This window comes from Salvelinus sp. IW2-2015, linkage group LG32, assembly GCF_002910315.2.
Source record: "Salvelinus sp. IW2-2015 linkage group LG32, ASM291031v2, whole genome shotgun sequence".
Classification (NCBI taxonomy): Eukaryota; Metazoa; Chordata; class Actinopteri; order Salmoniformes; family Salmonidae; genus Salvelinus; species Salvelinus sp. IW2-2015.
The window spans coordinates 32,088,536-32,101,464 of NC_036871.1; the positions used below are offsets into that span (position 1 = coordinate 32,088,536).

The 12,929-nt window shown below is 47.1% G+C and overlaps 1 protein-coding gene across 2 annotated transcripts in view; it reads left to right on the forward strand.

The window, feature by feature from the left end:
- The window catches only part of LOC111956619 (sal-like protein 2), a 13,164-nt gene extending 4,035 nt beyond the window's left edge, over window positions 1-9,129 (forward strand). For both annotated transcript variants that reach the window (XM_023977125.3, XM_070436699.1), the window contains exons 2-3: window positions 3,388-7,142; window positions 7,502-9,129. In XM_023977125.3, the coding sequence (XP_023832893.1) occupies window positions 3,714-7,142; window positions 7,502-7,849 (3,777 nt within the window). In that variant the 5' untranslated portion in view covers window positions 3,388-3,713 and the 3' untranslated portion in view covers window positions 7,850-9,129. The remainder of the gene's footprint in view (window positions 1-3,387; window positions 7,143-7,501) is intronic.
- Window positions 9,130-12,929: the final 3,800 nt, after the last annotated feature.

Here is a 12,929-nt window from a genome sequence, read left to right on the forward strand (position 1 = left end):
AGCTATTAGTATGGTGGTGGGGGGGAGGGGGGGGGGGGATTATTCATCCATAGTTTTCTATGTTTTTTAAAGTAGTTCAAGGTATTTTCCAATTAATACTTGTTATATTTTTTGGAACGCTATTTTTGTGGGTAGTTAATGCTTTTATTTCCTCTACATAACAGTGATTGTGTAGTGTCACATGTATATACAAAACGTAAAGAGACAGTTTTGGTGATAGTTTGAAAATGTTGACTCCCATCACTGACAGTTCAAAATCTAAAGTTATGGCGGTGCTTTGATGTTCCTTTTATTAATGTAAGCAATCATGTAATATTATTTAATTTATGGTGTCTTAGGAGTCTGTTGTTTTCTGTTTTCTGATCTTATTTAGATCACTGCCCTCACCAGCCCTCCTCCTATTGCCAGGCTCAGAGGCACAGACCACCCAGTTAGTGGGCGGATAAAGAATAGAAAAGACATGAGAACATAGGGGCAATACAGTGTATATAAGATTTTATTTATTTAACCCTTATCAACTCTGTAATTCCAAATATTCATACTGAGTTTTGGGAGACTGAGCAATGAGAGGGAGATGGTAGAGGAACTGATGGCCGTGAGAGGTGCTGTATAAGGTGTAACTGCAATAGCATACAACCCCATTGTCCATCTGGGCTTTGTGGTTGAGTAGTGAGGTATGAACTAGAGGTCGACCGATTATGATTTTTCAACGCCAATACCGATTATTGGAGGACCAAAAAAAGCCGATACTGATTAATCGGACGATTTTTTAAAAATGTATTTGTAATAATGACAATTACAACAATACTGAATGAACACTTATTTTAACTTAATATAATACATCAATAAAATCAATTTAGCATAAAAATAAATAATGAAACATTTTCAATTTGGTTTAAATAATGCAAAAACAAAGTGTTGGAGAAGAAAGTAAAAGTGCAATATGTGCCATGTAAGAAAGCTAACGTTTAAGTTCCTTGCTCAGAACATGAGAACATATGAAAGCTGGTGGTTCCTTTTAACATGAGTCTTCAATATTCCCAGGTAAGAAGTTTTAGGTTGTAGTTATTATAGGAATTATAGGAATATTTCTCTCTATACGATTTGTATTTCATATACCTTTGACTATTGGATGTTCTTATAGGCACTTTAGTATTGCCAGTGTAACAGTATAGCTTCCATCCCTCTCCTCGCCGCTACCTGGGCTCGAACCAGGAACACATCGACAACAGCCACCCTCCAAGCAGCGTTACCCATGCAGAGCAAGGGGAAAAACTACTCCAAGTCTCAGAGCGAGTGACGTTTGAAACGCTATTAGCGCGCACCCCGCTAACTAGCTAGCCATTTCACATCGGTTACACCAGCCTAATCTCGGGAGTTGATAGGCTTGAAGTCATAAACATAAACAGAAGAGCTGCTGGCAAAACACACAAAAGTGCTGTTTGAATGAATGCTTACGAGCCTGCTGGTGCCTACCATCGCTCAGTCAGACTGCTCTATCAAATCATAGACTTAATTATAACATAACACACAGAAATACGAGCCTTAGGTCATTAATATGGTAGAATCCGGAAACTATCATCTCGAAAACAAAACGTTTATTCTTTCAGTGAAATACGGAACCGTTCCATATTTTATCTAACGGGTGGCATCCATAAGTCTAAATATTACTGTTACATTACACAACCTTTAATGTTATGTCATAATTACGTAAAATTCTGGCAAATTAGTTCGCAATGAGCCAGGCGGCCCAAACTGTTGCATATACTCTGACTCTGCGTGCAATGAATGCAAGAGAAGTGACACAATTTCACCTGGTTAATATTGCATGCAAACCTGGATTTCTTTTAGCTAAATATGCAGGTTTAAAAATATATACTTCTGTGTATTGATTTTAAGAAAGGCATTGATGTTTATGGTTAGGTACACGTTGAAGCAACAACAGTCCTTTTTCGCGAATGCGCACTGCATCGATTATATGCAACGCAGGACACGCTAGATAAACTAGTAATATCATCAACCATGTGTAGTTATAACTAGTGATTACGATTGATTGATTGTATTTTATAAGATAAGTTTAATGCTAGCTAGCAACTTACCTTGGCTTCTTACTGCATTCGCGTAACAGGCGGGCTACTCGTGAGGCAGGTGGTTAGAGCGTAATTTTGGCATCCAAAATTACCAATTTCCGATTGTTATGAAAACTTGAAATCGGCCCTAATTAATCGGCCATTCAGATTAATCGGTCGACCTCTAGTATGAACATACACAAGAACTATTGTGAATCTCCAAGTGTGTGTGTGTGTGTGTCTATATGTGCTTGTGGGGCTGTGACCAGTCACACAGGGCTAGTGTAGTCTAATAGTGTAGTAACATTGTAGTGAGAGGGTGTACTAATATTGTGTTTGTACATATAGGTGTGTGTTTGTGTTTTCAAGTGTGTGTGTGTTAGGGAAGTGTGGTTGTTGATGGTCTGTTTGTTTTCTTGTCTGGTAGCCTGTGTGTTTTATTTTGCCTCCACCTCTTGCCCAGAATCTAGGAGAAAGAATGTGACCCCAGGGTTCTTAAGGTCAAGTATGCCAGCCAATTACAGCCTGACCCCTGATACCCTACAGGGTAATGGGGGAAGGGTGCACCAAGAGATGAAAGACAAAACGAATGAAGAGAAAGAAAGACAGAGAGAGGAGAGAGAGTAGTGTGTGATAGAGTGCATGTGCATGTCTATGTATGGTTTCCATGTCTTTTTCAGGGGTCAGGGTTGTATGCAGTTTTAGGGTCCATTGTCCTCAGTACTGTGTTGCCGTGGAAACAAGGTAGGCTGCTCATGGTGTAAGTTGGGGGGGGGGGGGTGCAGACGAAGACGGAGAGGATAAAGAATGACGTGAAGAGGAAAGAGAAGGGGAGGGGGAGTTTGGAGGATTATGAAAGAGGGGGAGTTTGGAGGTGATGGTGATGGAGAAGAGAACAATGTGAAAGTGGATCTGGATCAGGAGTTCACCTGACAGAATAGTCTCATAATGTATAGTTGTTATCTGAGGGCTTCAGTCCTTAGCTGTTGTGCTTCTACCTATCTGCCACTACTTGCAAAATCACAATTTTAAGAGGGCCATTCTCTTCTATCTGGTTGCTGTTACCTCTATGATTTGCCAGAGTTGCATTTCTGTGCTATCCACTGACCATCATCAGAGTGTGATAAGGTCGACCTGTGGAAAACACTCACAAAAAGGGCATTCTGAGTAGTGCTCACTGCTCAAACAGACTTCCCTGAGTTTTATATAAGCGAAAGTGGTAACAGTGTGTAAAGTAGATGCAAAGCTCTGTCATGCTCAGTAAGACAATAACTAGGTCAACTTTCTCTTTCTTGTCTGCTTTCTCTTCTTTTCTCAGATGACCAGTTGGCAGTGAAGTTATCCTCCTTTCCTCTGACCACAGATTCCTATTCTTCATCATCTTCCTCCTCTCCTCAGAGTTACCAGCCACCCCTGGCTCCACGTCCCTACTTTTGGGGGCTTCACACTCGCTCTCAACCCAGTGAGGGCTCCCCCCTCTCCTGCTGCCCCTGCCAGCCCACCTCCTCCCCCATCTCCCTCACAGACCCCCAGTCCTCCCTCTCCCCTGACTTCCCCCACCCCTCCCTCTTCTCCCAAACAGTCCTGCACCTCCCCAACACCTCCACATCGCCCTCCAGTCAGACCCACCCTCCCCGCTCTATCATGGCCTCTCCCAAACTGGGCGTGTCAGCCACCACTACCACCTCCTCATCCTCATCCTCTTCCTCAGCCTCCCTCTGCCCCCCGCCCCACCCTGGTAGCCCCAGCCCTGTGCCCGAGGGCCCTCTCAGCCCTGTGACACCCTCCCCCAGCCCGGGTGCTGCCTCTGCAGTCCCGCCCCGTGCCCACCTGAGCATTGCGGTGATCCTGGATGAGCTGCGAGTGCTGCAGCAGAGGCAGATCCACCAGATGCAGATGACGGAGGAGATCTGCAGGCAGGTGCTGCGGCTGGGCGGGGCCTCCTGTGGCCTGGAGGCGCCCCAGATCCTCCTGCCTCCTTTTCCCCAGCTCTGTCTGGAGGGCAGTGAGAGGGCCTCCAGTCCTCCCCAGCCTACACCCATCCAGCCTCCCAGCTCTGTAGCTCCTCTCCTGGCCTGCTTCTCCTCCCTGCTCCCTCCCCAGCCTGCCCCCAAGCCCTCCAAGCCCAGCCACCCCCTGTCCCATGTCCTGCGGCCACACAAGACCCAGATGGAGGGTGCAGGAGGGGCTACAGGGTCTTATCTTTACCCTGGGACCAGTGTCCGCCCTTCCTCCTCGTCTTCTTCCTCTTCTGCCTCCTCAGCCATCTCTACCATGGCCTCGTCCAACTACCCCCTGGCTCTCTCCCTGGCCTTGCCTACCCGTTACCTCCATGAGAAATCCCCCAACACCACCTCAGCCAGCGGCCACGGTGGCATGTCCTTCCTCACCCCGCCCCTGCCCACCACTGCCTCTATGGCACCCCCCTCCTTTCAGGAGCCCCACCTGTCTGTCTCCTCATCAGGGTCCTCGTCCTCCTCCCTGGGGCGCCTCCAGCATGCCTGTCGGTTCTGTGGGAAGCTGTTCAGCAGTGACTCATCCCTGCAAATCCACCTGCGCTCCCACACGGGCGAGAGACCCTACCAGTGCCCTGTCTGCCTCAGCCGCTTCACCACCCGCGGCAACCTCAAGGTGCATTTTCTCCGCCACCGCGAGCAGAACCCAGAGCTCTCCCTCTCCCTTCTCCCCCCTTCCCTGTTTGGGCCGGGCATGGGACCAGCGGGGGGGTCTGAGCCCCAGGGTCAGCCCATGAGCAGCATTGGTCTGAGCATCAGTGCAGCGCAGGCTCAGAGACGTCGTAAACGGCGGGCTGAGGATGACCCATATGGAGACGGTATGGAGGTGGGAGGTGCCGGAGGGGGCTTCTCTCTGGGGGCGTCCACCAGTGCTCCGCCCTCCTCTCTCCCCCTCCCCCCCAGTGTGGACCTGGCCCTCATCTCCACCGCCCACTCCCTCCTGCGGCTCAACCAAGCTGCTGCTGCAGCCGCTGCTGCATCCATATCCTCAGCTGCTTCCTCACTCACATCCTCCTCTTCCTCCTCTGCGTCCTCCTCCCTCCTCTCTGTCCCCTCCTCGTCCACCTCCGCCATCGCTGGGTTCTTCAAGGGAGCAAAGCAGCAACGCTTTGATGAGAACACGCCCCCTCACCCTCCCATGATGTCGCACTCTGCTTACTCTCAGTTGGCCCACCTCCCTAAACTCCTCTTCCCCTCTGGCTCCCCCCACCAACACCCTGCCCTGGGCCTGCTCCGCCCTCCACCCCCTGCCCAAGGCTCCTCCCACCTCTCCTCCACCCACTCTCAGCTCTCCTTCCCCTTCTCCCACTACCCCAAAGCTCACGCCTCCACCTCCTTCCCCTCCGCCTCTATCCCCACCTCAGACACCTCCAAGCTGCAGCGGCTGGTGGAGAAGCTGGAGAAGGAGCCTCCCACCTCCTCTCCCTGGGCCTCCTCCTCAGGGGAGACCTCCCACAGCAGCATGGCCTCTACTGGGTTGTTCAGCAGCGGCCTCATGGGCGCCAGCACCTCCAGCACTTATGTGATGGCAACCCCACCGTCCTCCACCCATGCCCCCACCTCCGTCTCCAACTTCACCAGGGAGATGGTGGCCGCTCTGGGCATGAGTGCAAACGGGGGCAGCGCTCTGGCAGGCGCCATGCTCCCCGGCCTTGGCATCATGAGCACTGGCTCCCTGGCCCCCAACCAGTGTGGGGTGTGTCTGCGTGTGCTGAGCTGCCCCAGGGCACTGCGTCTGCACCAGGCCACCCACCTGGGCGAGCGCCCCTTCCCCTGTAAACTGTGTGGACGCTCCTTCTCCACCAAGGGCAGCCTGCGGTCCCACCTGGCAACACACCGTGCCCGCCCGCCGAACTCTCGTGCCCAGAACTCTTGCCCGCTGTGCCAGCGCAAGTTCACAAATGCCCTGGTGCTGCAGCACCACATCCGCATGCACCTGGGAGGGCAGCTGCCACCGGAAGGCGGTGCAGAGTCTCTGTCAGAGGCCTCAGCAGAACCTGACACTATCTCTGAGCTCCAGACCCATTCCCAGGCACTGTCTCAGTCCCAGGCACAGTCCAATGACACCCCCAAGGTCTCCACTGAGAGCTCCACTGCAGCCTCAGGCAGCCAGTCAGCATCCACACACTTTCAAACCCTAGTGGGAGGCTCTGCCCCCGTATCGGTCAGTGTGACATCACCAAAGTGTGTCTGGGAGCCTAACAGATCTCACTCCTCCAGCCCTGACRTGATCCCTCCCTCTGACCTCACCCCTGACTCCTTCCTAAACTCCACCTCACACACCCCTCCGCCCGGCAGCGTAGACCCCCCAGTCCTGTTTGACAGTGTGCCTTCCCCACCCCCTCCTCTAGGAGATACAGGCTCCCCAGTCAATGATGACAACCATGCTGAACTCCTTGATTCAACCATTGGTACCATTGACCCTGCTCCCACTTCCTCCAGTGTTACCAAAACCACCCCATTGTCCAGTCTAATGATGTCAGACTGTCTTTTGGGTCAGAATGCCCTTCCTCTCAATGTCTTCCTCCCCGGCCCTAGATCAAACCTGGAGGATCTACTGAGCACACCAACCCTCTGTGCCCCGGTAGCACACCCCAGCCCATCCCCCTCCTTTACCCCTGTCCTTAGCCCAGAGCACCCCAAAACCCACCCAGCACCCAAACCAGACTTAGAGCACCCCCCTAAACTCCAAACCCCCAAGCCCACAGAGGAATACAGGGTTGAAACCCCCCCACCTGCAGCACCAAAGCATGACCAAGCTCTTGTATCTGATACGGACCCGAGAATGGCACCACAATCAGAGAGCGCAGACACAAGCGATGCTGAGGCTAGGGAAGTTCCTCCGAAAGCTGTACCCTACACCAGGGAGACGAGTCAGGGGGCGTACCTCGGCTCCCATGGGAAGGAGGATGGGATGGGCGGTGTCAGTGACCAACTGGAAAGCACTTTTCCCATCAGTTTGGCTCCCACTCTCCCCCCTCCCCTGTCTCGCCCTGAGAAGAAGACCTACAGCTGTGCCGAGTGTGGGAAAGAGTATGCCAGCCGCAGTGGACTGAAGGTAAGAGGATGTGGGTATAGATTGATGTGTGGGTTGGTAGAGAACTTAGCTGTCTCTTATGTTTATGGACTTCATGATAGCTGCTTTGAAGTGATTTATTAATCTGTGGAATTGTTCATTAGATGTCCAAAACATTGCAACCAATGAACCCAACATTACTATTAAAACTATTTWAATCTGTTAGTTAGGCATCAGGTTACATTTACCTGAAACATTCACTGATGATAAATCTCCTTCCAGACTGAGGGTAATCAGTCAAGCTAAATGTTTGTGATATAAATGTTATTTCCAGCCAGGGGGACTCAGAGGTTGGTCGGAGTGGCACTTAAACAATCTGTTATTTTCATATTCATCCACAGGGACACATGAAGCATCATGGAGGGGTTGTCAAGGCACCACGTCCCCCTGTACGGAGTGGTCGCTCGGCCTCTGAGCGACTTCCTGCTAACACACTGACAACGTCCTCCAACCCCCCGGCCACCAGGAGCAATGTGGGCTTCTGGAACCAGTACCAAGCCTTCCTCAACACCAGCAACGACTCGGCAGACGACCCGGCACAAGGCCCGGCCAGTGGTAGCCAAGGAGAGGATGGGGAGATGCCCCGATTGGCTAAATCTCCCGTAAGATCCCAGCTGTCGAAAGAACCAACCACTGGAAGGGGTTCAGAAGATGGGTCTGATGAAGGGTCTACTCTAGAGTCAATGTAATTGGTGCTATCAATGGACATTCACTGTACCTTTGAGTCAAATCGTAGGGACTTTTGTATTGTATTGCTTCCAAATTCAGTTGAGTAGTCTGTCGGTTTGTTGTCTGTGAGTAAATTGCTTAGTTAATTTGTGATAACTGTAAGTTGGCCATCCTGGCCTTTTCTTTTAAAAGAGGAGAAAGTTGAAGGATGCAAAAAACACGACATAACTACAGGATTGGAAGATTGAGGAGGTCAGAAGTCACTGTCAAGACGATGAGAGTTGGAGCTGGGCTCTAGAATGAGAGCTCTGTTAGGCAAAGAGCTCTACTCTAGATTTAGGGCTCATTTTCCTGAACAGTCTGACTCACTGTTTATGTGATAGATATCAACTCAGATAAAGACATGTATTGGAAAAGGGGGCCAGGTAGAGAGGATGTGATATTGTTCTCACATAAACAATTCCTTAATTCAAACATAAAAGGGAAAAGGAGGTGGAACAGAATGGTAAGGGTCACTAAACTAAAATTGACATGGTAGATTCAACCCTGGCAGTCTATGGAGATGCAGTCTCTCATCCTACTACTGTATAAAACCTCATCTTTCATGTCATCGTGGTTTACTTTTGAACTCGTGAATACTCCAGACTCTTCCTCCAGCTGATTTACAGAGAAGCACAGAGGAGTGGGTGTTGTGGTGTGCCAGGTGGAGAAAGAAATGAACAGACAGTTTCCTGTGTGACCCATTTTCCTTTGGATCTTGTGAATAAGCTGATTGAATAAGCTGATTTGGTCTCACAGTGATGTCCATTTTCTGTAACTCGTTGTCTTTGGTTCATGTTGTATCTTTATAACAAAACAAAAAAAATCAGAGGTCTATGTCTGATATTGTTGTGAGTTGTACTTTCAGTGTATTCCTGTGAAATAAGCGGGATAAAAAAAGACAAAAAAGCTGGGAAACATTTTTATTTTTTGTTGTTGTTGTTGACTGTGGGTGTTTTCTTTGTTTGGACGTCTATCGTGCCTGTTCTACATTCTCCTGTAGAGCTGTTTTGATATTTGTTTATTTGTCACACACTGCTGTTTGTGACACTGAAACAATGGCACATGCACAAACATGCCAGATGCACACAGCTGTTTTGTGCATATCGTAAGTGTGCATTTGGCAATTTTTTTGTGTCTATGTGCGTGTGTTGGCACAGCAGTGTGTAGCCTCTAACTGCCTTGGCCTTACCAGGTTTCCTCACACACAGGCGTCATTAATCCCTGCTCTCTTTCAACACAATTAAACTCCTCTACCTTCCTCTGTGTCTGTCACATCAACCAAGAGGAAGAGGGGGGGAGACCAGCTGTCCCCACTTCAGACCCTAATCCCCTCAGCAATGATGACAACCAGAGCAGGGTGTGTGTGTGTGTGTGTGTGTGTGTGTGTGTGTGTGTGTGTGTGTGTGTGTGTGTGTGTGTGTGTGTGTGTGTGTGTGTGTGTGTGTGTGTGTGTGAGAGAAAGGTCAAAGGGGGGGCTGATGGCTCAGACTGTGGTCACTGGTCATTGAGGGTTAAAAGGATTGCCAAGGTGTAAGCATCAATTAATTAACATTTAGGAGTGTGGGCACATTCAGTAAGGTACTGAATATTATGTGGGTGTGCAGTCTTTGTGGATCTGTTTAGCAGGTGCTCATTCATCTTACCACTTACAAAAGGGAAAATGTACACTACCGTTCAAAAGTTTGGGCTCACTTAGAAATTGCCTTGTTTTTGAAAGAAAAGCACATTTTTTGTTCATTTAAATAACATCAAATTGATAAGAAATACAGTGTAGACATTGTTAATGTTGTAAATTACTATTTTAGTTGGAAACGGCTGATTATTAATGGAATATCTACATAGGCGTACAGAGGCCCATTATCAGCAACCATCACTCCTGTGTTCCAATGGCACGTTGTGTTAGCTAATCCAAGTTTATCATTTTAAAAGGCTAACTGATCATTAGAAAACCCTTTTGCAATTATGTTAGCACAGCTGAAAACTGTTGTTCTGATTAAAGAAGCAATACAACTGGCCTTCCTTAGAATATGTGAGTATCTGGAGCATCAGCATTTGTGGGTTCGATTACAGGCTCAAAATGTCTAGAAACAAATAACTTTCTTCTGAAACTCGTCAGTCTATTCTTGTTCTGAGAATTGAAGGCTATTCCATGTAAGAAATTGCCAAGAAACTGAAGATCTCGTACAACGCTGTTTACTACTCCCTTCACAGAACAGCGCAAACTGGCTCTAACCAGAATAGAAAAAGGAGTGGGAGGCCCCAGTGCACAACTGAGTAAGAGGACAAGTACATTAGAGTGTCTAGTTTGAGAAACAGACACCTCACAAGTCCTCAACTGGCAGCTTCATTAAATAGTACCCGCAAAACACCTGTCTCACTTCAACAGTGAAGCGGCGACTCCGGGATGCTGGCCTTCTAGGCAGAGTTGCAAAGAAAAAGCCATATCTCAGACTGGCCAAATTGACACTCGTCAATTTATGTTCATAAATAAAATAAAAAAATCTTCAGAAGCAAACTACTGTAGGTTGAAAATTATTTTGCATTTGGAAGCATTTTTAGTGTCTTGAAATTTGTTGAAGGCATTTTTCCATTTAATGTTTTGACAAATAGCTAGTTGAAGAATCAATCAAAAGTCATAGAGGGAAAAACAGTGGCTTGTTGTCATGATGGAGTAATGGCACTCTGGATAGAGGCGTTTGGCCAACTGCTGTTAGTTAAGGGTTTGTAAGTAAGCATTTCACGGTAAAGTCTACACTTGTTGTATTTGGCGCATGTGACAAATACAGTTTGATTTGATTTGAGCCGATAAAATGTTAAACCTGAAGTGAGTAGTCAAAATAACATAAAGGAGAATGTTGGCTTTATGCCAACTCGGCCATTATTAAGGCGACCCCGGAGCAATTTGGGTTATGTGCCTTCCTTAAACTCACATCGACAGACTAACCTTGTCAGCTTCGTGAGTTGAAATAGCAACCTTCCAGTCATCGGCCTTACGCTCTAACCGCTAGACTACCTGCAGCCCATATAATCACCGCAATAAATACACTGAAATTTAGAGGGGCAATATCCTATGTGACAATGTATGCACACATGGCTTTCGTTTTGGATAAAAGCGTCTGCTAAATGGCAGATATTATTATTATTATGAAAATATAGGCAGAGAATATGCATTGTGATGATAAAAAATAAAAAAATGATACAACAACAAAAAATGGGTGATTATGATGATATGCATTAAGATGATTTAAACTGTTATAAAGCAATAGGCCCTCCTGTTAAAATAGTTGAAATAATTTCCCAGGTCTGGGATGTCATACTGTCAGTTAAAGTAGCCTCTCGAGACAGACGCTAGTGACTGGAGTACACCTACGAGTAAGGTACTGAATTTTCTGTGGGTGTGCTGTCTGTCTGTGTGGATATAGCTAGTGCTCATTCATTTTACCACTTACAAAAAGGCATGGCTTTGCTGATAACAACTTTATTGAAGGAAATTGTACTTGCTACGACTGTGATATGTGGTTGTCTCACCCAGCTATCTTAAGATGAATGCACTAATTGTAAGTCGCTCTGGATAAGAGCGTCTGCTAAATGACTAAAATGTAACATGTAAAGCATCAGTGTATATGCAACTGATCTCCACATGAATGACACGTATGCTAAGTAGAAAGGATTAGTATGTCTGTACAGCAGGTGGCAGTGTCCACTTTTAGATGTTGATCCAGACACCATACATAGAGGAGTAAGGAGGAGTGGTGGACAAAACAGCCCATAGAAAACCCCTAAAGTATGGCTGTCAAGGCATTATTGGAATGTGTCACTTGACTTGGAGGTTTCAGGCGATGAAACATCAACTATGTAAAAAAATTAACTAGCATTAAACTAAACCTTCACGATTTAATTTTTTGGGGTAATATTTTATAACATATTACTGGTTAAAACCACAACGAGGCAGTGTTTAGCCAGGCCTTCAACATGAGAGAACCTATTGGATTGACCAAGTGAACTAACTGACCCATTTGGGCTGAGGTAAGCCTAACCCCTCGTTCATTATCCAATATCAACGGCCCCTTGTGCATGCCTGCCTGATGATAAATGTGTCATTCAACTGGGAGCAACAATCATCTATCACAGGATATTTGAGCATGTCTCCAGACTACTAAACATTTCAGAAAGAATGTGAAAGACATAAGACATTTTTATTTTTGTCCCCAATGATGAAATCAACCATTCGTTAGTCACATGTGATATCAAAGACACCACTTCCCTGATTTTGGAGTCATGAGTAACTGCATACATGGAGTGTGTCTGAAAGTGGACGTGTCTGCAAAAGTGGGAGGTTCAACAGAAGTGGGTCTATGGAACGCAAATCAGCTAGTTGGGAAAATTTGTTGCCGCTCAAGACCGTTTTGCTTGCATGACTGGGCTACACGACGAGTCGATTGTTGACTACGCTAGCATTTTAGCTGAGCCTAACCCTAACCATTTCCTTAACCTTAACCTCAATCTCCTAACCTGTAATGTTAATTCTCCTAACCTGCCATGTAAAGTATCCTAAACTGATATGCATTTTAGCTAAGCCTAACCCTAACCTTTTTGCCTTGACCTCATTCTCTGTCAGTTTCCCTACTTTTCACACGGACACAGTAATAAACAGCTCCAATATAACCAATAATGGAGCGCTGATCTTATACCCAACCCTGTTGAGCCACCCACTGATGTTACACCCAACCCTGTTGAGCCACCCATTGATCTTACACCCAACCTTGTTGAGCCACCCACTGATGTTACACCCAACCTTGTTGAGCCACCCACTGATGTTACACCCAACCCTGTTGAGCCACCCATTGATCTTACACCCAACCCTGTTGAGCCACCCACTGATGTTACACTCCAATAACCGTTGTTAAACTCCCACCCAACTGATGTTACAGCCTATCGGCTGTTAATCACCCCACTAAGATCGATTCTACACCGCATCTCGTTGTTAATCCACCCACTGATGTTACATCAAACCAATAGTTGTTAACAATTTCACTCATCACTGAAATTGATATACTC